General features: G+C 42.1%; 1 protein-coding gene across 6 annotated transcripts in view; it reads left to right on the plus strand.

The window, feature by feature from the left end:
- PDE1C (phosphodiesterase 1C) overlaps positions 1 to 19990 on the plus strand; it is an 851320-nt gene that overhangs the window by 369937 nt on the left and 461393 nt on the right. The window contains exon 2 of one of the 6 annotated variants that reach the window (XM_075826956.1): positions 3357 to 3389. The exons of the other annotated variants lie outside the window; for them this stretch is intronic. Within the exon in view, the coding sequence (XP_075683071.1) occupies positions 3357 to 3389 (33 nt within the window). The remainder of the gene's footprint in view (positions 1 to 3356; positions 3390 to 19990) is intronic. 6 annotated transcript variants of the gene reach the window in all.

The raw sequence follows: 19990 nt of genomic DNA on the forward strand, positions 1-19990 counted from the left end.
ACATGGCAGAATTTTTCCGCTGTCAGTGTTGCTGCAGATTCGCGGCAATTACGCAATGAATTCGCAGAAACATTTGCATAATTGACAGCTAATTCAGAAGTTGCGGATATCACAGCGGACTTGCCGCAGATTTCAGATTTTGAATTGCAAAGGCTGAAATCCGCAGTGAAATTCCGCTGCTTCTCCGCAACAAAATGTGCATGCTGCGGCGTGAAAATTCTGCACCGCAGCCTAAATTCCCCACTGTTTTTTTCCGCAACATCTGAACTAAGTTACCTAAAAATGTATAGAAAAAGACGGCTGCAGCAGATTTCCACTGCGGACTGTCCACAGCGGAATTCAACAGCAATTCCGCCACGTCTGAATGTGCCCATGGGGAGAAAGGGTACCTTTACACCTACCCAGCAGGTAGAAAAAAATAAGACATGGGGAGGAGCACAAGATAGAACTCCAAGGCTGTTCACACATTGCAGTACATTAGTGTTTTTCTGCTGTGACTAAATCACAGCAAAAAGGAATAGATTTGAAAGCCTTCAGTCTGATTAGTTCTAAATTTGGCATCTGTCCTAACTCATAGCGGACGGGGAAGCTAGCAAGCTTATATTCAAATCGGACCAGAGGTAACATTTGGGTGGAGTTTATATGTTCCCTCTGTGTTTGCTTTGGTTTTCTCCAACATTTAAAAAACATACTGATAGGATAATTGACTTCCAATGAGATTATAGACAGGGACTGATATGAATGGTAACAAACTCAGTCCTCCGAAATATGTTTGAGCTATGGTGATAGCCAAGGGCGTAGCTAAAGGCCCATGGGCCCCGATGCAAAAGTCCTTCTTGGGCCCCCCAACTTCTCATGGACGACAGCCCGCAGCTTACAGCTGCATCGCTGGGTCTCATAAGTGACCCAACAATGCAGCACTAGAAGCAAGGGGTGTCACTAAGGACTTAAAATGTCAGGGGAAATAGCCCCAATATATATTCCCCCCAAAAAGAGAAATGTGTGTGTGTATACCAGGGTGAGATTACCCACGGTTTCTGGCCTTTCCCAGCCTAGTAATACCAGCCTGCGGCCGCCCCAGTGCCCGGCCATCACTACAGATGTTCAGGTACTGGATTGTACCCGAATCTCTTCCTGGTACCCCTAGTGGTGGTGGGTACCGTGGTAATAATGGGCATTAGTGTTAGCCTCTGCACCAGCTAACTTTAAGCCCTGCCTTAGTAATGGACGCTGTCAATCAGCCAGCGGCCATTACTAAGGTAGTAGTAATAAAGTTTAAAAGAAAATACAAATACATAAAAAATATATTTTATTGAAATAAAAAAACACACATCCCTCATTAACCATTTTATTGAAAATAAAAAAAGACGTCATCGAAGTAGTCCTCACATCCGACATAGTCCAACGTCCGAACCAGTAAAAAAAGCACAAACACAAAAAAACCTCATTAGTAACACATGTGGTAGGCTTAGATACAGGGCCCATGCGTGATACTGTCTGTTGGACCCTGTATCTAAGCCTACCACATGTTAGGCTTAGATACAGGGTCCTAGCAGACAGTAATCTTATACAGTATAAGATTACTGTCTCCTGGGTGGCTCTTGGAAGGCGGGGAGTGAAAAACGAAAAACACTAAAAATGGCTTAGTCATGAAAGTGTTAAAGGGGTTGTCCCAAGATTAAAAGTTATCTTCTAACCACAGAATAGGTGATAACATGCTGATCAGTGGGGTCTGACCGCTGGGACCCCCACCGATCATGATCATGGGGCTCCATTCAAATGAATGGAGCTGCAAGTCCTGCTTGCGCCCTGCTGCTTCGTTCATTCTCTATGGCACTGCTGGAGATAGCTGAGTGCTATACTCTGCTATCTCCGGCAGTCCCATAGCCAGTGAATAGAGCCGCAGGGTGCAAGCGGGACCTGCCGCTACATTAATTCGGAGGAACGGGACCCCCGTTCTTATGATCAGTGGGGATCCCAGCGGTCGTACTTCCACAGATCAGCATGTTATCACCTATCCTGTGGTTAGAAGATAACTTTTAACCTTGGCACCCTTTAAGCAGCAACTTGCATTCTCCCTGGTTCTTTACCATTAAATTGCAGGTTGTGCAGGTCAGGACTGCAGCAGACCCTCTCCAGTCACAACAATGACGAGGAGGTGGAACAAGCACCCCTTGTTTGTCCCACTGCCCTACGCACTGGCCAACCAGGTTAGCGCACAGGGACATCATGTACATCGTGTACCCCTTCTTCCCAGGCTCTCATGGACAACACAACCGCCCACATGCTGGCCAGCTATCGTCCCCGGCAGCATTTTCAGAAACGTCGGCGGGACGTGGGAAGGCTCTTCTGACTCAAAGAAAGTGCAGACGACGGCGAAGTCAGTGACTGGGGAGTCGGGAGTAAACCCACGTCCTGCAATCCTCCACTGTTGGTTCCCCTGGCGGACTTCCTCTGCTCTTGGTGCCCCCGACAACCCACCGCTCTTGGTTCCCCCAGCCAAGTTATGGATTTGGCTGCAGTGCACGGTGTAGTAAGGGAGGCCTCTGGGCCTCCCTTTCTTAGGGGCCCGGTCGCAACTGCGACTGCAGCGACCCCTATAGCTACGCCACTGGTGATAGCTGGACTTTCAACTTGTGCCAAAAGCCCTTTTCAGGGCTTTATATACCTTCCTTGCTTTTCTAACCATTGTATTTTATTTTTTATTTTGGAACTATTAGGGCTTATTCAGACGAACGGGATATACGTCCGTGCAACACGCGTGATTTTCACGCGCGTCGCCCGGACCTATATTAGTCTATGGGGCCGTGCAGACACTTGCGGGATTTTTACGCAGCGTTGGTCCGCTGCATAAAAGTCCCAACATGTCCGTTCTTTGAGCGTTTTTAGCGCATCACACACCCATTGAAGTCAATGGGTGCGTGAAAACCACGCATGCCACACGGAAGCACTTCCATGCGACCAGCGTGATACGCGCAACAGCTGTGAAAAGGATGAATGAAAACAGAAAAGCACCACGTACTTTTCTGTTTACAAACATCCAAACGGAGCTGTTAAGTGCCTTTTGCACAGGCAAAACGCCACGTTTTTTTGCGTGCGCAAAAAGCACACACTTGTGTGAATCCAGCCTTAAGATAACAAAAAAAAACACAGGTACGCCTTAATAATAACACCAAGGGATTCTGAAATGTATCAGTGTTTTTGCCTTTGGCTACCCTTTATTATGATGTACTGTAGAATGTGTACAAGATAGGGTACATTTGTGGTCACTAACGCTATAGATATGCTGTGGAGAAATTTTTTGGGTTGTGGGTTAAAGTTTCTTAGTATTTTTTCTTTCCTTCTCTTTATTACAGCGCATCTTTGAAAAGGTCTGAAGATATCTTCAGGTAACATTATCATTTTCTGGGTTTTCACTACAGTACTGACCTGACAAGTATCATCTTTCACATTTTTCGCTAGATCTCTGACAGCTTTGTATTTGAACTGTGTCCGTAGAGCTGCTATTAGAGAGCACTGTAGAAAGGCTCTAAGATAACACCCCGTACTGGTCACAAAAATAAATTATTATTGACGGCCATTAAGGCCGGGTTCACACGAGCATGTGTGTTCCGTAAAAGACCGACCGTATGTCAGCCGCATTTCCCGGATCGAACACACTTCAGGGAACCGGGCTCCTAGGATCATAGTTATGTATGACACTAGGAGTCCCTGCCTCGCTGTGGGAAAACTGTCCCGTACTGAAAACATGATTACAGTATGGGACAGTTTTCCCGCAGAGAGGCAGGGACTCCTAGTGTCATACATAACTATGATGCTAGGAGCCCGGCACCCTGCACTGTGTTTGGTCAGGGAAATGTGGCCGACATACGGTCCATATTTTGCGGACCGAACATGCTCGTGTGAGCCTGGCCTAAGGGTTAAAAATATGTAAAAATATGCAAATGTGCCTAAGGGTCCATGCAAATGCTATTGCCATGTGCTTGGACTCTCTGTGGTGGCACACAGGGCCTCTGTGAAGCATTACTTTTCCGTTATACAAAATGGATCCGTATACAGCTGTGTGCACGGGTACTTAAACTTGACAAACCAATCAGCAATTAACTTTTATCTGAATAATCCAAATTAGACATGATTCACACATTTCTTAATAGTTGTTATAGTTTAGTTTGGATTTTCAGCTAAAACCAATGCTTGTAACTAACCCTTCATTTATAATCTTGCAATATATATGTGCCACATGGAAAAGTACTGACAAATTGAAGCATCCCATAATTAGGACAAGAAACCTTCTTTTAATTTGTCTCCAGACGTCATTAATTAATTATCTCTATGGGGATATGTGAGGTTAACAAATTCTGACATTTCAGGGGAAAAACCTAAAGACCTTATCTGCCCTAGAGTTTAGATATCTATTTATAATCAGGTTGCATGTTTTCCACAATTTTCTTTTCTTTTTTTTTTTTTACATTTTCCAAAATTCATGGCATTTAGGATTATTTTTTTCAAAAACATTAAAAGATCATCTGATTTTAACACTGAATACATAGATCCTTAGAGACATATTGTATTTCCATGGGGCAGATCAGTGCTTAGGGATTGTATTTTAATAGAGAGCACATGGACTGACTGGACCCAAAAGTTCCCACAACCTCATACAACACACATCAGCATAATATCAAATGCAGAGGCTACACAGTACCTATGGATATGTGGGGGTCGGTCACGGCTTTATTTTAGTATTGTCGTGGAAATCCATGGCTCAAAATATATTAGACTGAAATGTATACGAGTCCAAAAAGACTCTCAAGGCCAGACCCCATTAGTCAGTATCCTAATTAGGATATTTCACCGATATATATCGAGAGAGGAGAGGAAAACACACAGACACGCTGATATGCTCAAAATGCTCCTCTGAAGGATTTATTATCAGACTCAAACTGTTAAACTGAAATTCAGAAGGGGTGTAGGCTTGAGGTTAACCAATCAGAGACAATGTAACAATATTTGTTATTCAGTAAAAAGCATACAATAAAATACATCCCAGATACATCATTATAATTCTTCACACATTAGGTTTGCAGGCCTTATCTCTTTTGGACACAATGTTCTTGTGGAGATGGGGGAGACCTTCCTTCACGCATACTTGCCACCCTCCCATCTCCCTCCCTATCCAACTTCGCATGGGAACCAAGGTCAAAGATAAAACCTACGAAATCAACATTACTTGTATTAAAGGAACAATGACTTTTCTATTCACTACAATAAAACCAAGATGGGAACTCCAGACAAGATGGCTGCTGCACGAAACTAAATCATTTAAACATTATCATCACTTTCACATATTACATATCTTAGTAATTCGGCATCCAGCTTGATAATTCACAATGTAATTTCATACAGAGAATATAAGCAAATAAACCATCCTTCACAGTATGAAGAACCTTGTCCATATATATTATGATGATACTTCAGTCCAATATACAGTGACATTGTAATGGGGAGTGTTTTTGGCTGGAGATTGTCAAAAGACAGGACCACCCTCACAGCCGTGTTATAAGGACAACTCGGGCTAGGAGAAACCTCCTCCCCACTTTTAAAGTCAAAGGCTCCCCATCTTATAACCCAAGAATCCTTAAAATAAATGAGAGCATGTCCAGTACAATTTTTTTTAAGTATATTAATATTTCCCCAGAGAACCCCTTTAAGAATATAAACTGTCTACTGTAATGACATGTATATCATTAGGGTATACACACAGCCTGTACTGTAAAGGTGGTGACTGGTAAAAGTTGGCACCTCGCTGTTTTAGTACAGAGCTTTGATTGTGTATCTTCAATGCGGAGCTGTACTGCTTGAGACTTTCTTCTATTCTTCTTTCCAGAAGATATTATTTCCCTGCAGTGTTTTTTCTTGTTGAATTATACAGTACATGAGAGGATTTCTTGTTTGAGCATGCAACGAGCTTGCTGTACTATTTTATATGACACAGAAGAAATAAGTTTTACAGAGAATACAGAACAATATCATACTAAATACTTCATGTTAAAGCTATGTGTTCAGCCTTAGAGCAGCTGTATTCTAGTGCACTTATTAAAACTACTAAGGATAAGTTCACACGTAGCGTAAACTCTGCAGAATTTCTGTCCGGGCAAAAAATCCTGATAGAAATTCTGCAGTGTTTAGGCTACATGTGAACTTACTCTAAGGGCATGCCCAGACGTGGTGTATTTCTTCCGCAACTGTCCGCATCAAGGCCGCACAGAATCTGCGTTGCAGATTCTGTTGCGGCTCTGCCCAAAATGGGTATTAAATTGATGCGGACTAGCCGTTGCGTATTGAGGTGAAGAGGGCTTCCCTTCTCTCTATCAGTGCAGGATAGAGAGAAGGGACAGCACTTTCCCTAGTGAAAGTAAACGAATTTCATACTTACCGGCCGTTGTCTTGGTGACGTGTCCCTCTTTCGGCATCCAACCCGACCTCCCTGGATGACGCGGCAGTCCATGTGACCGCTGCAGCCTGTGATTGGCTGCAGCCGTCACTTAGATTGAAACGTCATCCTGGGAAGCCGGACTGGAGGAAGAAGCAGGGAGTTCTCAGTAAGTATGAACTTCTATTTTTTTTTACAGGTTGCTGTATATTGTGATCGGTAGTCACTGTCCAGGGTGCTGAAACAGTTACTGACGATCGCAACTCTTTCAGCACCCTGGACAGTGACTATTTACTGACGTCGCCTAGCAACGCTCCCGTAATTACGGGTGCACACACGTAGTCACCCGTAATTATGGGTGCACACACGTAGTCACCCGTAATTACGGGAGTCCCATTGAGTTCCTCAGTCTGGCTGTAGACCTAGAAATACATAGGTCCAGCCAGAATGAAGAAATGTCATGTTAGTAAAACCAATACGCTCCGCAGCACACATAACATCTACATAACATCTGCGGACTTCATTGCGGAATTTAGAATCTCCATTGTAGTCAATGGAGAAATTCCGCAATGAGTCCGCAAACAGTCCGCCACACGTTCGCAACAACCATTGTATGCTGCGGACACCAAATTCCGCACCGCAGCCTATGCTCCGCAGCGGAATTGTCCGCAACGTGCAAACGAACCCTACTAAAGAGCTGTGGAAGGCAATGGAGAAACGGGTCCGCTGCGGATTTCCGCTGCGGGGTGTCCGCAGCGGAATTCCAGAGCAATTCCGCCACGTCTAGCCATGCCCCAATACTGATCTGAAATCAACTATGCAGGTTCCCCTCTATACACCTGCATAGCTGAATAGGCTCTCTATTTTTATTGATATAAAATATGGTTGCCATAACAGCTCCCACGTGATTGTCACCCAGTTTTCCTAGATTTCTGAATGACAAATTTGCCATGTTTCGCACTGATATATTATTTTCGCTCAAATTGCTGCACAACAAGATAGATTAACCATTTATCACTGAAGGAAAGCTGGGTGATAAACGGGCTAACAACCAGTGTGTAACCTTTAATAGTAGCCATTTTGGTTGTCACAAAGCATTTACTCAAATACATAGAAATAATATTCAACACCTTGACATAAGAAAACAAACAAGATGCCCTGGCCGTATTACTGATCCATATTACTTGAGATGCAACCATACTGTTGTGTAATATGGTATCCACAAAATAGAGGCATATAGAGATTTTTTACATGCCATGTTGCAGAGGTATTCTCCCCTAGAGCCATTCAAAGAGCCGTTGGGTCCAAAATATGGATCTGTATGTATTTCGGGTTCTGCCATGCACACGGCAATGCCACTTTCATGGCATTATCGTATGATATGGTATAATTTCTAACCTAAAATATAATTTGATATCATTTCTATATAGACTAAATTTCTTGCTTGCACTATCTTACCATATGATATATGTTTTATTTCTCTATCTGTTTCTCACACTCACATAAGCACAATGGCTCCCTGTCACGCATGCATTCACTGTCACTGATCCACAAATACCTAATCATCTACTAATTGTTATACAATATACACTTACATTAATGCAATTAATAGATGTATGATAATCTTGAATATCACAAGACCAGAAGCAGATGAACCAATTATAATACTGCAGAAGATTTGATGATAACAATTTTTTTAGGCTGCCTTTCTCAAGTTCTACCAAAAAATTAGATCCAATATACTAGAATATCTAATAATCGTCGCTCATTAAGTCGTGTTAGGTACTTTATTTTTTTATGTTACATTTTATAATATATGTCATGGTATGATAGTGTCTATATATGAAGATCAAGTAATGTAGCTCAGGTATGTGTACTATACTTACCACAGAGCTGCTACCTGTATCTTGAGAAGTCATTTTATCTTAGCAAAGTATCTAAGCAGCACTACCTGATTTTGGTGCAGTTCAGATACAGCCAGCCACTCTGATAAATAGCTGTCCAGACAGCCAGACAGTCCTCTGCTCCTTCTGCTCGACTGGCCGGGAACAGTCTGTGTTCTTCCAGTATCACCAAGTTCTGCTTGGCAGTTATGAATTGCTTATCACTAGATGAGCAGAGCTGCATGAGGTTTACAGAATGTAAGCAGCAGCCTGACTGATTTTCAGAACACAGACTACTGTAATCCCGTCTGCCCAGAAGCCACCTACAGCAGGAGGACCAAAAGGCCAAAAAAAGCTTTGCATAATAACATTCACTCTGAAAAAAACATTTGAACCATTAGTCAAGGGCGTATTTTAGCTCATATTTTAAGAGAAAAATATCAGAAACATTTTGTATATTTATTGGTGATTCTTTTAGGACCAATTAGCCGAAAGGAAAAGATCTGATTGATCCCTATGGGCAATAATGACACTTTTTTTTTTAAGAACAGTTTTCTATGTATGGATATTAAAAACATACAACCCCTCTTTGAACATTGTTACAGCTGTGGTCGCCTTTTCTTTACTGCACCTGAAAATATTATTGTGCATGTTTGAAAGTCACCAAATCCACTTTGTTTCATCTTAAATCATAACCTCACTCCCGCTGGTACATTCGCAGTTTATTCCTGATGAGGTAGACAATTGTCATACTTCTCCATTGTAGCATAATGGGGGCCATGGACAAGAGATAACTGTGGACCTATAGTTCAGCCAGCAGCTATTTCCACCTCAGCTGATAGATAAGTGGGAGCGTGGATTTAATGCCGCTTCTCCTTCCAAAAACAGGTTGAGGCGGCCTGTTTGTTATTTTAGACCTGAGATTGTTGGAGAGTTGGTTAGATCTGCCAACAATAATCTCATGTCTATGGGCAGTTTAAGAAAAAATATTCCTAAATTAAGACTTTGACTATACGATCAAAGCATGACACAAAAGAACTGCCTGGTATGAGCATTTCAAAATATTCATTATAAAGTCATGAAGTCTATGCATATTGGATATGATTATCAGTGCCCGATTATTATGAACAATTGCCACATTCCTTTAAATGAACCCCAAACTAAAGGGTTCATTTTCTTTTTATGCCAGAAAACCAATACCTGCATATTCTGCATTAGACTGAATGTTCTGTACATTGCTGCTATAGTAGAATTTGCCATCAGAGTGTCAGGGAAAGACAATGATTATGCATTACATTCGCCATAGGGAGCAGACCACTAGCGACAGGTATGCTGCTCTATTTTTTCCTGCTAAAAAACCGTACAATATCTGTTCCAGCTCTTAATAGTTCCTAGGGGGGGGGGGGCTTTGTTTCAAAACTACTAAAATAGAGTGTGCGACTTCGAACATCATATACATTTCCAGCTTGTACATAGTCAACAAACAATAAGCACCATTACTTAATCATTTGAGTTCCTACTGCAGCAGATATGGTCAGAAAGAAATGAGGTCGTTTTCCTTTAAACAAAATAAAAAACATGAATAATGTATATGCCTTGTATGTACTCCATTCTGCTCATAAATTATACATTTGATATAATTGTCAAATATTTTAGATTTGTTTTTGTGCTTACTCCCTATTCAGTCTATTGTGTTGGGTATTAATCCTTTTATGAGCACATTTATTTTTTGAGAAGCACAGCTTGTGCTGTACTGTACATATACAGTGGGAGGTACAAAATAAATATATCACAAGAAAAGCAATGTATTCTGTTTGGAATTTTGAGGCAGATTTTCCTCTGCCTGCACGCTGATTTTCGTGACGTTTTTCGCTCGCGGTCATTGAGCGCCGTGGGCATAAAACTCCGCAAAATACGCTTTCTATGCCACCCATTGATGTCAATGGGAGGTCAGAGGCGTAAATGCCCGACGATAGGGCATGTCCTTCTTTCTCCCGCAAGCCAGTTTTTTCGCTCACGGGAAAAAAACGCCTCCGCCTCCCATTGAAATCAATGGGAGGCATTTTCGGACGTATTTTGCAGCATTTTGCCGCGCGGTTTCCACGCCAAAAAACTCAACAAATAACTCTGTGTGAACTGGCCCTTAAAGAGAACCTTTCACCTCCCCATACAGCAGAGTGCAGCTGAGTGCAGCATATAATGGTCAGGGCTGCACAAACCCTGGGGCACTTTACATTTTTTTCTAACCTCCTCCGTTATTTAGATATCGGTGCCGTTATATTTGGCGCCCGATATTTAAATACCCCCCTGAACTGTCAATGGGGCGCGTAATGGCAAGGGTGCATGTTACTATGGCTGTGAAACGGTCCAATCAGCAAGAGCGAGGATAGAGGAGAGAGTGTGCGCGCGCGCACATCCTCTCAGTCTTCAGCTGTCAAGATCAGTCTTCTGCCGAACTGGACAGTGTAAATGCGCGCTCTCCTCTCTTCAGCTCTTACACCATCCGTAGCAGTGACATGCCCCCCTGCCAGTTCGGCAGAAGACTGTAAAGACTGTAAAGTGCCCCAGGGTTTGTGCAGCCCTGCCCATTACATGCTGCACTCAGCTGCACATGTATGGGGAGGTGAAAGGTTCTCTTTAAGATGTAGATGATGGAGTTGTGCGTAACTTAGTTATGTGAACAGAGTTTTTAATATTTGCATATAAATACATAGAATATTGTAAAGGGAAGTGTCCCTTTTATTATATCTATCTTGTAGCGTCCATGGCCCCGGACCGTCGGGAATGCTCACCCCCCACCGGCCGTAGCCATGGATTTGTGAGTGCTGGCCCGCATCTCCTGCCCAAGAGACACCAGCGCTCACTTCTGCCCCGATCCGCTGTGTTCCGTAGGGTGCGCGCGCACGTTCGTACCCGGCCTTAAAGGGCCAGCGCGCGTACATGGGAATTATCACTAATTAGCCCAAGATCACCCTGGACTATAAGAAGTGCCCTGCCCCTTTGCTCATTGCCTGAGCGTTGTTGTGTTTTCCTATATTAGTCTTGCCAATGGTCCCTTAGTGTTATCCTGTTCCAGTTGTTTCTCATGCCCTGCTACCTGTATCCTGTATCCCATGTTATTTGTTCCTGTGCCTTAAACCTGTTGGAGTCGTGTTGTGCTACCGGTTCCACCTGCTGTGTTACACCACGTCTGGTGTCTGCTGTCAAGGTCCCATCTCTGCCTAGCCATTGCTACTATCTGAACCACTACGGGTTCCCTTGTGCTTGGACTATTTATACATTGACTTGGTACTCTGTTGGCCAGCTGCTATCCCGCTACGGCGGTACGGCACAGTGGGTCTACATACCCACAGATCGTGACATATCTATCTATCTATCTATCTATCTATCTATCTGTGCCCCATGAGCCAGGGCCATAGAAACACAGCCCTGGCCATGGGAAATTGCTACAGGCAAAACTAGACAATTAATTGTCTGCTCTGCTCTCCCTGCTCTGTGGAGGGCTGGAGAGGTAATTGGGATGTATCAAAGAATGCATCACAGGACGTCTCCACTTGCATTGCCCTGCCCCCCATTCGCTCATGAGTTGGCAGGTGATGTCATATCACTGAGCCGACCGATTTTAGCTGGGCACGAGCACCACTATTGTGCCTGCGCCTGGCTCAGGAGACCAATGCGCTAGCTCTCTTTTCCTGCTTCCACCACCAATGAGGACCTCCTCTCCAGCTCCCTCTACCAACTCATCGCTCCACCAACGACCGAGCATATTAAGCCTAAGTATCCTCCACCTCTCCTCTCTTTCCCTCCCCTGGACAACAAGCATTATCTCCCTATCTCTCTCCCCCTATACAACAAGCTGGTGCCTCATTATTCCCCTGGTTAAACCTTTACCTGCCTCTCCCATACAACGAGCATTAACCCTTTCCTGCACTACCTACACATCCCCTGGCACCTTTACCTCCCCTATACAGTGAGCACATTTCCCCCTGGTTAACCCTTTACCTGCACATCCCCTGGTAACCCTTTTCCTCCCCTAGCACGCACGTTGGTTTAACCCTTTACCTCCCCTAGCCTGCACACTGGTTTTATCATTTCCTGCACTACCTACACATGCCCTGGTAACCCTTTACCTCCCCCATACAACATCCTGCATATTCCCCTGGTTTTACCTCCCCTAACCTGCACATTGGTTACCTACCTGCACATTCCCCTGGTATTTAACCCTTCACCTTCAATAGCCTACGCTTTTCCCCTTGTATTTAACCATTCACTTCCCCTTGTCAAACCTCTCTATTTACCCCAACCTTACAAAAGTTAACACATTAGTAACAGGGACAGTTAAAATTAGGTGGGGGCGGGACATAGAAGCAATATAATATATGTTTGTTTAGGTACGTGGAGGCGTATTGGGATAGAATTGTAATACTAGTACTGTGCCACATGTAGTGTTAGTATACGTGATACATATTAAGTTATCATGTGTATTAAGGTATACTGATACTATACCTTGAATATATATATATATATATATATATATATATATATATATATATATATATATATATATATATATATATATAGCAGAAAAAGAATGGCGACAGCACCCTGCGACACTAATGGCACCTAAACCACTAAATATAAATTAATATGCACAAAAGCTAAATCTACTTATAATAGGGAGGTTCTTAGTGCACATTTTGATCAAAAAGTGTTTGCCCACCTGCCACGACAAGGCGACCTCTGTAAGGTGGGAAACTACGCTGCACATACACCCAGAACTGGGACTAAGCCTACATATATCTGGGGATGGTAGGAACCAGCATTAAACTTATTAAAATCACCCAGGGCAGAATGGGAGGAGTGCAAGAACAAAAATGGAGGCAGTCACTAACCCCACATATATGAATCACATAAACAACAAAAATTTGAACAGCACATTCCAACTAAATGATATAAAATGTGTATGCAGGTGCAGGAACACCTGTGACTGCAAATATACAGCAGAAAAAGAATGGCGACAGCACCCTGCAACACTAATGCCACCTAAACCACTAAATATAAATAAATATGCACTAAAGCCAAATCTACTTATAATAGGGAGGTTCTTAGTGCACATTTTGATCAAAAAGTGTTTGCCAAGGCGACCTCTAAGGTGGGGACCTACTCTGCACATACACCCAGAACTGGGACTAAGCCTACATATATACCATTTTATATCATTTAGTTGGAATGTGCTGTTTAAACCTTTGTGTTTATGTGATCCATATATGTGGGGTTAGTGACTGCCTCCATTTTTTGTTCTTGCACTCCTCCCATTCTGCCCTGGGTGATTTTAATCAGTTCAATGCTGGATCCTACCATCCCCAGGTATATATGTAGGCTTAGTCCCAGTTCTGGGTGTATGTGCAGCGTAGTTTCCCACCTTACAGAGGTCGCCTTGTCGTGGCAGGTGGGCAAACACTTTTTGATCAAAATTGTGCACTAAGAACCTCCCTATTATAAGTAGATTTATCTTTAGTGCATATTTATTTAGATTTAGTGGTTTAGGTGGCATTAGTGTCGCAGTGTGCTGTTGCCATTCTTTTTCTGCTGTATATTTGCAGTCACAGGTGTCCTCCACCTGCATACACATTTTATATCATTTAGTTGGAATGTGCTGTTCAAATTTTTGTTTTATATATATATATATATATATATATATATATATATATATATATATGTACATATATTTTGTGTATTTTGTGTTATTTGGTGTTTAATAATGGAGTGTGATTTGTGTTAGTAATAAACTTTTATTTACTATACACTTGTGTCGCAAATTGATAAGCATAATACAAAGAAAAAGTTGGGGATGCTAGGCATAAACCTAGTGACCCTAATACAAGGAGGTAGTAATAGTGGGTGACACTAGCCTAGGAAACCCCACTAAAAAACGGCCCTATTACAGATATGGACACTAAGGCTGGGTTCACACGTGGCGGAATTTCACTTGAATTCCGCTGCGGACGCTCCGCAGCGTTAATCCGCAGCGGAGCCGTTTCTCCATTGACTTCCACTTCTATTTAGAAGTGTTCGTTTAGACGATGCGTAAAATTCCGCTGCGGAGCATATGCTGCGGTGCGAAATTTGGTGTCCGCAGCATGCAAGGGATGTTGCGGAGTTGTGGCGGACTGGTTGCGGACTCATGGCGGAATTTCTCCATTCACTTCAATGGAGATTCTAAGTTCCGCAATGAAGTCCGCAGCTGTCATGCACATGTTATGTGTGCTGCGGATGCGTCTTGCTTTTTTTGACATGACATTTCTTCATTCTGGCTGGACCTATGTATTTCTAGGTCTACAGCCAGACTGAGGAAGTCAATGGGGCTCCCGTAATTACGGGAGCGTTGCTAGGAGACGTCAGTAAATAGTCACTGTCCAGGGTGCTGAAAGAGTTAAGCGATCGGCAGTAACTGTTTCTGCACCCTGGACAGTGACTACCGATCCCAATATACAGCAACCTGTAAAAAAATAGAAGTTCATACTTACCAAGAACTCCCTGCTTCTGTCTCCAGTCCGGCTTCCCAGGATGACGTTTCAGTCTAAGTGACGGCTGCAGCCAATCACAGGCTGCAGCGGTCACATGGACTGCCGCGTCATCCAGGGAGGTCGGGCTGGATGCCGAAAGAGGGACGCGTCACCAAGACAACGGCCGGTAAGTATGACATTCTTTTACTTTCACTAGGGATTCGGGAAAGTGCTGTCCCTTCTCTCTATCCAGCACTGATAGAGAGAAGGGAAGCACTTTTCCCGCAGTCCGCAGCAGCTAGTCCGCATCAATTTACTGCACATTTTGGGCAGATCCGCCGCAGAATCTGCAACGCAGATTCTGTGCGGCATTGATGCGCCACGTGTGGCCATGCCCTTATGAAAGTGATTACATTTAATTAAATGATAATTATAATAACAGCATGCAGATGACTGTTCAGAAATGCTACAAACAGTCTTGCAGACAATGATTGCATTTTATCTGTATCATTAATACATAGGAAATAGAAAAAAAAAATGCGGAGTGGCTACCAGGTCGCTACCTCTTGAGGTGGCCCTGACGGAGTATCTGCTGGCCAAACAGACTAGAAACAGGCACTAGCAGATGGTGCCTTGAAGGATGGAAGTTGGTAGCAGGTCACTGGTCACAGGTGGATAGTGAATAGCTGGACACAGGCAAGCATTGGGTAGCTGTACACAGGCAGGTAGCGGGTAGCTGGACACAGGCAGGTAGCTGGATACCGGCAGACAACAGATAGCAATAGCTGACTGGATACAGGCTGGTAATGGATAATCTGATACAGCTCGACCACAGATAGCAATAGCGGACTGGATACAGGCTGGTAATGGATAACCGGATACATGCTGACCACAATGGCAGTAGCAGACTGTATACAGGCTGGTAATGCGTACAACCTTCGCAAGATAACACTACATTGTTCCAATGTTGCTCAGGTACCAGGTGGATAGTGAAGGTGCCTTAAATAGTCCTGGGGCAACAGGGATTGGTTAAGTGATTTTTACATTTTGTGCGCGCTGGCTCTTTAAGAAATGTCCGGCGTGCGCACTAAGGACGGTGCGGCTGCGAGCAGAGGACAACCGAAGACACTGGCAACCTGAGATAGAAACAGGCCGCTGGAGGAGGTATGAGACCCGGCACCGGGGACCCCCAGCAGGAGCGTAACCCGTTGTAGGCATTACAGAATCTATGTTGAGCCTCCTAATGACACTATTGTATAGACAGTATATTTGTGTTTTGCCTTTGAACTGAGGTGTGGTAAGGGGTTATAAATGTAAGACAAATGTATTCATTTCAGTCAAAATTCTGTCTTTAAGGTGTTGTCCAGAATTAGAAAAAAAGTGTATTTTTTTCCGGAAAAAAAGTGTCATGCTCGTCCATAGGCTGTGTCTGGTAGTGCAAATTATCCCCATTCCACTGAATTAAGCCAAGCTGCAATACCAGAAACATCCCTTGGACAAGAGTGATGCTGTCTATGGAAAAAAGTTTTAAAAGTGGGTGGAGCTTATCCTTATTTTAAAACAAATTAATAAAAACTTTTACTTACAGCCAAACCCATCCCAGTTACTATATTGATAAATCTGCACCACCGTATGTTTCATTTTTTACAGGTTTGGTGTAGACTAAAAATATTATTAATTGCATTTTACTTTAGCATGTTATTTAAAGATTTATAGTAAAATAATTAAATGCATTGGTATTAAATCATTCTTAATGGACATAGACAAACATATTATTAGCTGTATTTCATAATATTGGTAAAGATTATTGTACAGAACATTATATAATTGATATGTCAAATCCTCAAAACAGGCAGAAAAAAGTGTAATGTTCATAAAAACGTCCTGACTTCAAAACCTGGGCACATGTTTCCACATCCAAGTGAAATATTATGATTATCTGAGAACTAATCATAGTCCTGGGAGCTGGTGGAGTATGATAAGATACGTCTTTGCAGGAGTTCAATACCAATACATCTGGCTCTATTCAACCACTGTATGATATTGACAGCAGCACATGGATTTTCCAGGATACAATAAGGCAGTTTGTAATGTGGTTAAAGCAACAAATAAGTTACACCAAGGAAACTTAAAGGAGCCGTCACATGGTTTGGCATTTTGTACTATCAAATTAAGGTTTCATTTGCCCTTTTTAGGGGCACTAGACAGGGCTGTCCCTTATCCCTTCTGCTCTTTGCATTGGCAATAGAGCCATTGGTCGTACATGTTAGGGTTAGTATGACTATTAAGGGTTTTAAATATGGGACAGTGGAAGAGAAGGTGGCATTGTATGCCGATGATATGCTGTTGTTTCTGGAGGATGTGAACTCGGAGGAGTGATGAAGTTGATTAAAAAATTGGATATTTAGGAAAATCCAATCTGATGGGTTTAGGGGGTGGTAATATTAAAGGGGTTGTCTAGTCCCTAAAAATTGATGGCCCATCCTCAGGATAGGCCATCAATATTTGATCGGTCAGTGTCTGACTGCCGGGACCCCCACCAATCAGCTGTTGTGAAGGGGCTGAAGCGCTTGTACAAGCGCTGCTTCCCCCTAATTTCCCTTACTGCTCACACTGTGAATCGCCGACATGCTTGTAGCGGCAGTTCTCGGTATTACAGCCTTCTCACATTCACTTCAATAGGAGAAGGTTGTAATACTGTGAACCGTCGCTACTGCTGTGTCTGTTATTCAAAGTGTGAGCAGTGACTGGAATGAAAGGGAAGCAGCGCTCGTACGAGCTCTGCGGCCCCTTTAATACAGCTGATCGGCGGATGTCCCAGCACTTGGACCCCAACAGATCAGATATTGATGGCCTATCCTAAGGATAGGCCAACAATTGATATGGACTGAACAACCCCTTTAGGCGGAAGGTAGAGCTACGAGTGTAAGGGGAGAATTTAAACTTTAAGTATTTAGGGGTTCACATGTCACAGAAAGTAGAGGGTTATAGTAGATTAAATATCTCACCCTTGCTGCGTACGTTGAGCAATAAAATAAAGATCTGGCGCAGATTACCTATATCTATGGCAGATCGTATTAATATATCTATGGCAGGTGGTATTAATCTGATTAAGATGGTCTTCATTCCCCAGGTTTTATTTGTATTACCGGACTCCCCAATATGAATACCAAGACATATATTCAGAACCTTGGACTCAGTGATAAGAGAGTTTGCCTGGGAGGGGTGGGTGGGGGGGTAGACCACCGAGAATTAGAAGTGAAGTGTTGCAACTTTCAGGGAAGGATGGTGGGTTTGCCCTTCCAAATTGGTTTATTTATAAGAAAATATAAGAGGATTCCTCTAGCTCGCCAGTATGTATGTCCAGATTTGGACTGCGCACGGATCCACGTGGCGGCACACGGTACAAACACAGCAGAAACTGAAGAATTTGATCCAGCGTTGTTTGTTAAAAGGGAGTAATATTCCAACTTTATTTCATACAAGCCTTACTACTGAGACAACCACCCTTACTCCTAGTGGATTTTACTCTTGCCTTAAATAAAGTTGGAATATTACTTCCTTTTAATGAAACATCGCTGGATCAAATTCTTCCGTTTCTGCTGTGGTTTATTTATACCTTCCCAGCTTAGATATTTGTGGCGATAACCCCTATAATTAGGTATATTTTCAATAAAAGGGAAAGTAGAGGAAGGTATGAAATACTCTTTGGAGTTCTTGAATCAGGAATATTTGGTAGCATAGAAAATAATAATCAAATGTTGAAATTGATGAATGAGATATAGGGGTGTTTAAGAAGATATTAGGGTGAAGGGATATTTGACATACACACTGTTATGGGAAAACCAAAATTTAAAAGAGATTAAAAAAATGAAGGAGTAAGTAAATTGGAATATGAAAGAAATACAACTTTTGAGTCGAGATACTTAAAGACTTTACCACTTTCTCTAGGGAATTGGGATTCAACAGAAAGATTTTTATAAATATTTACAATTGAAAAATTCGATACTGTTATCACCCTCACAGGTCTGTTATAAGGAAGCTTGACTGGAGTTTGGGTTTGGATTGTAGTGTTAATTCTGCTATGGGGTTGTGTTGTTTTATATATATTTTTTTGTGGGGGGGACTTTATTTCCGCCTTCCTGGGGGATGGGTGGTGGTGCGGAGGGTAATTGATGTGTTTTTTAATTTTGAAATATACTTTACAATTTACAGTTTTTGTATTTCCAAACCTTATTCGGTGGATTTGGATGAGTGATTTTATGCTGTTATTCTGGAATTTTTTATTTTAAGAAATTTATATTTAAAAAAAAAGTTTCATTTGCATGTGAGCTGGTTATTGGTTGGAAAATTACCTCTGAACTTCAAAGATGCCATTATAATACTTCTAATTTGTGTAACCCATGTTCCCATATACTTTTTTTTTTTTTTAAAAAAGGTCTTCACATGATGTCTTCCAGTCACCTTTAATGACAGTGACATTTATAAAAATTAAAATTAAAAATTAAAATCTTGAAAAAGAGAAGCATTTTTAGGACATGTCATAAAAGATTATTTCAATTCACCATACTGTAGGTCAGGTATACTTATCCTCAGCCTTACATCAGTGATTTCAGACGTTCAGGGTTGATCTATAAACCTTGTTAATGACAACGCCATGTGTTAAAATCACAAATCACAGATCGATCACTGCCTTGATCTGGATTTCTATTGATGGGATTCAGATCAGTCATTTCCCATGAACAACTTTCCAAGGACTGCAGCTGACAATCGCTGAAAAAAATCCAACACAGCATATCTCCTATTCCACAGATATTCATCAGAAAATGGTCTAAATCGTCCTTCTCGGATGCAAAAAATCTCTATTGTATGTTCAGCTTTATAAATTCCTCAAAAATTAACTTTTGGGAAAAATATGCTTTAACAAGGTCATCAAACTAATATTTTCAGACTGAATTATAAAAAATCTTCAAAAGTATATGTGGTAGATATGTACTATACTAAGTAATGATCTGGAAATATATTACGTTTAGCAGATCTATGTGACGCTTATAATGAATAATGCAAGAAACATAGATACTAAATACTATATAAAAAAAGTGAGAAGAAATCATAGGCTTGTATTAAATGACCACCCACAGATTTAAAAGCCTCAGTTAATCTATTTTACA

This window comes from Rhinoderma darwinii, chromosome 5, assembly GCF_050947455.1.
Source record: "Rhinoderma darwinii isolate aRhiDar2 chromosome 5, aRhiDar2.hap1, whole genome shotgun sequence".
Lineage (NCBI taxonomy): Eukaryota > Metazoa > Chordata > Amphibia > Anura > Rhinodermatidae > Rhinoderma > Rhinoderma darwinii.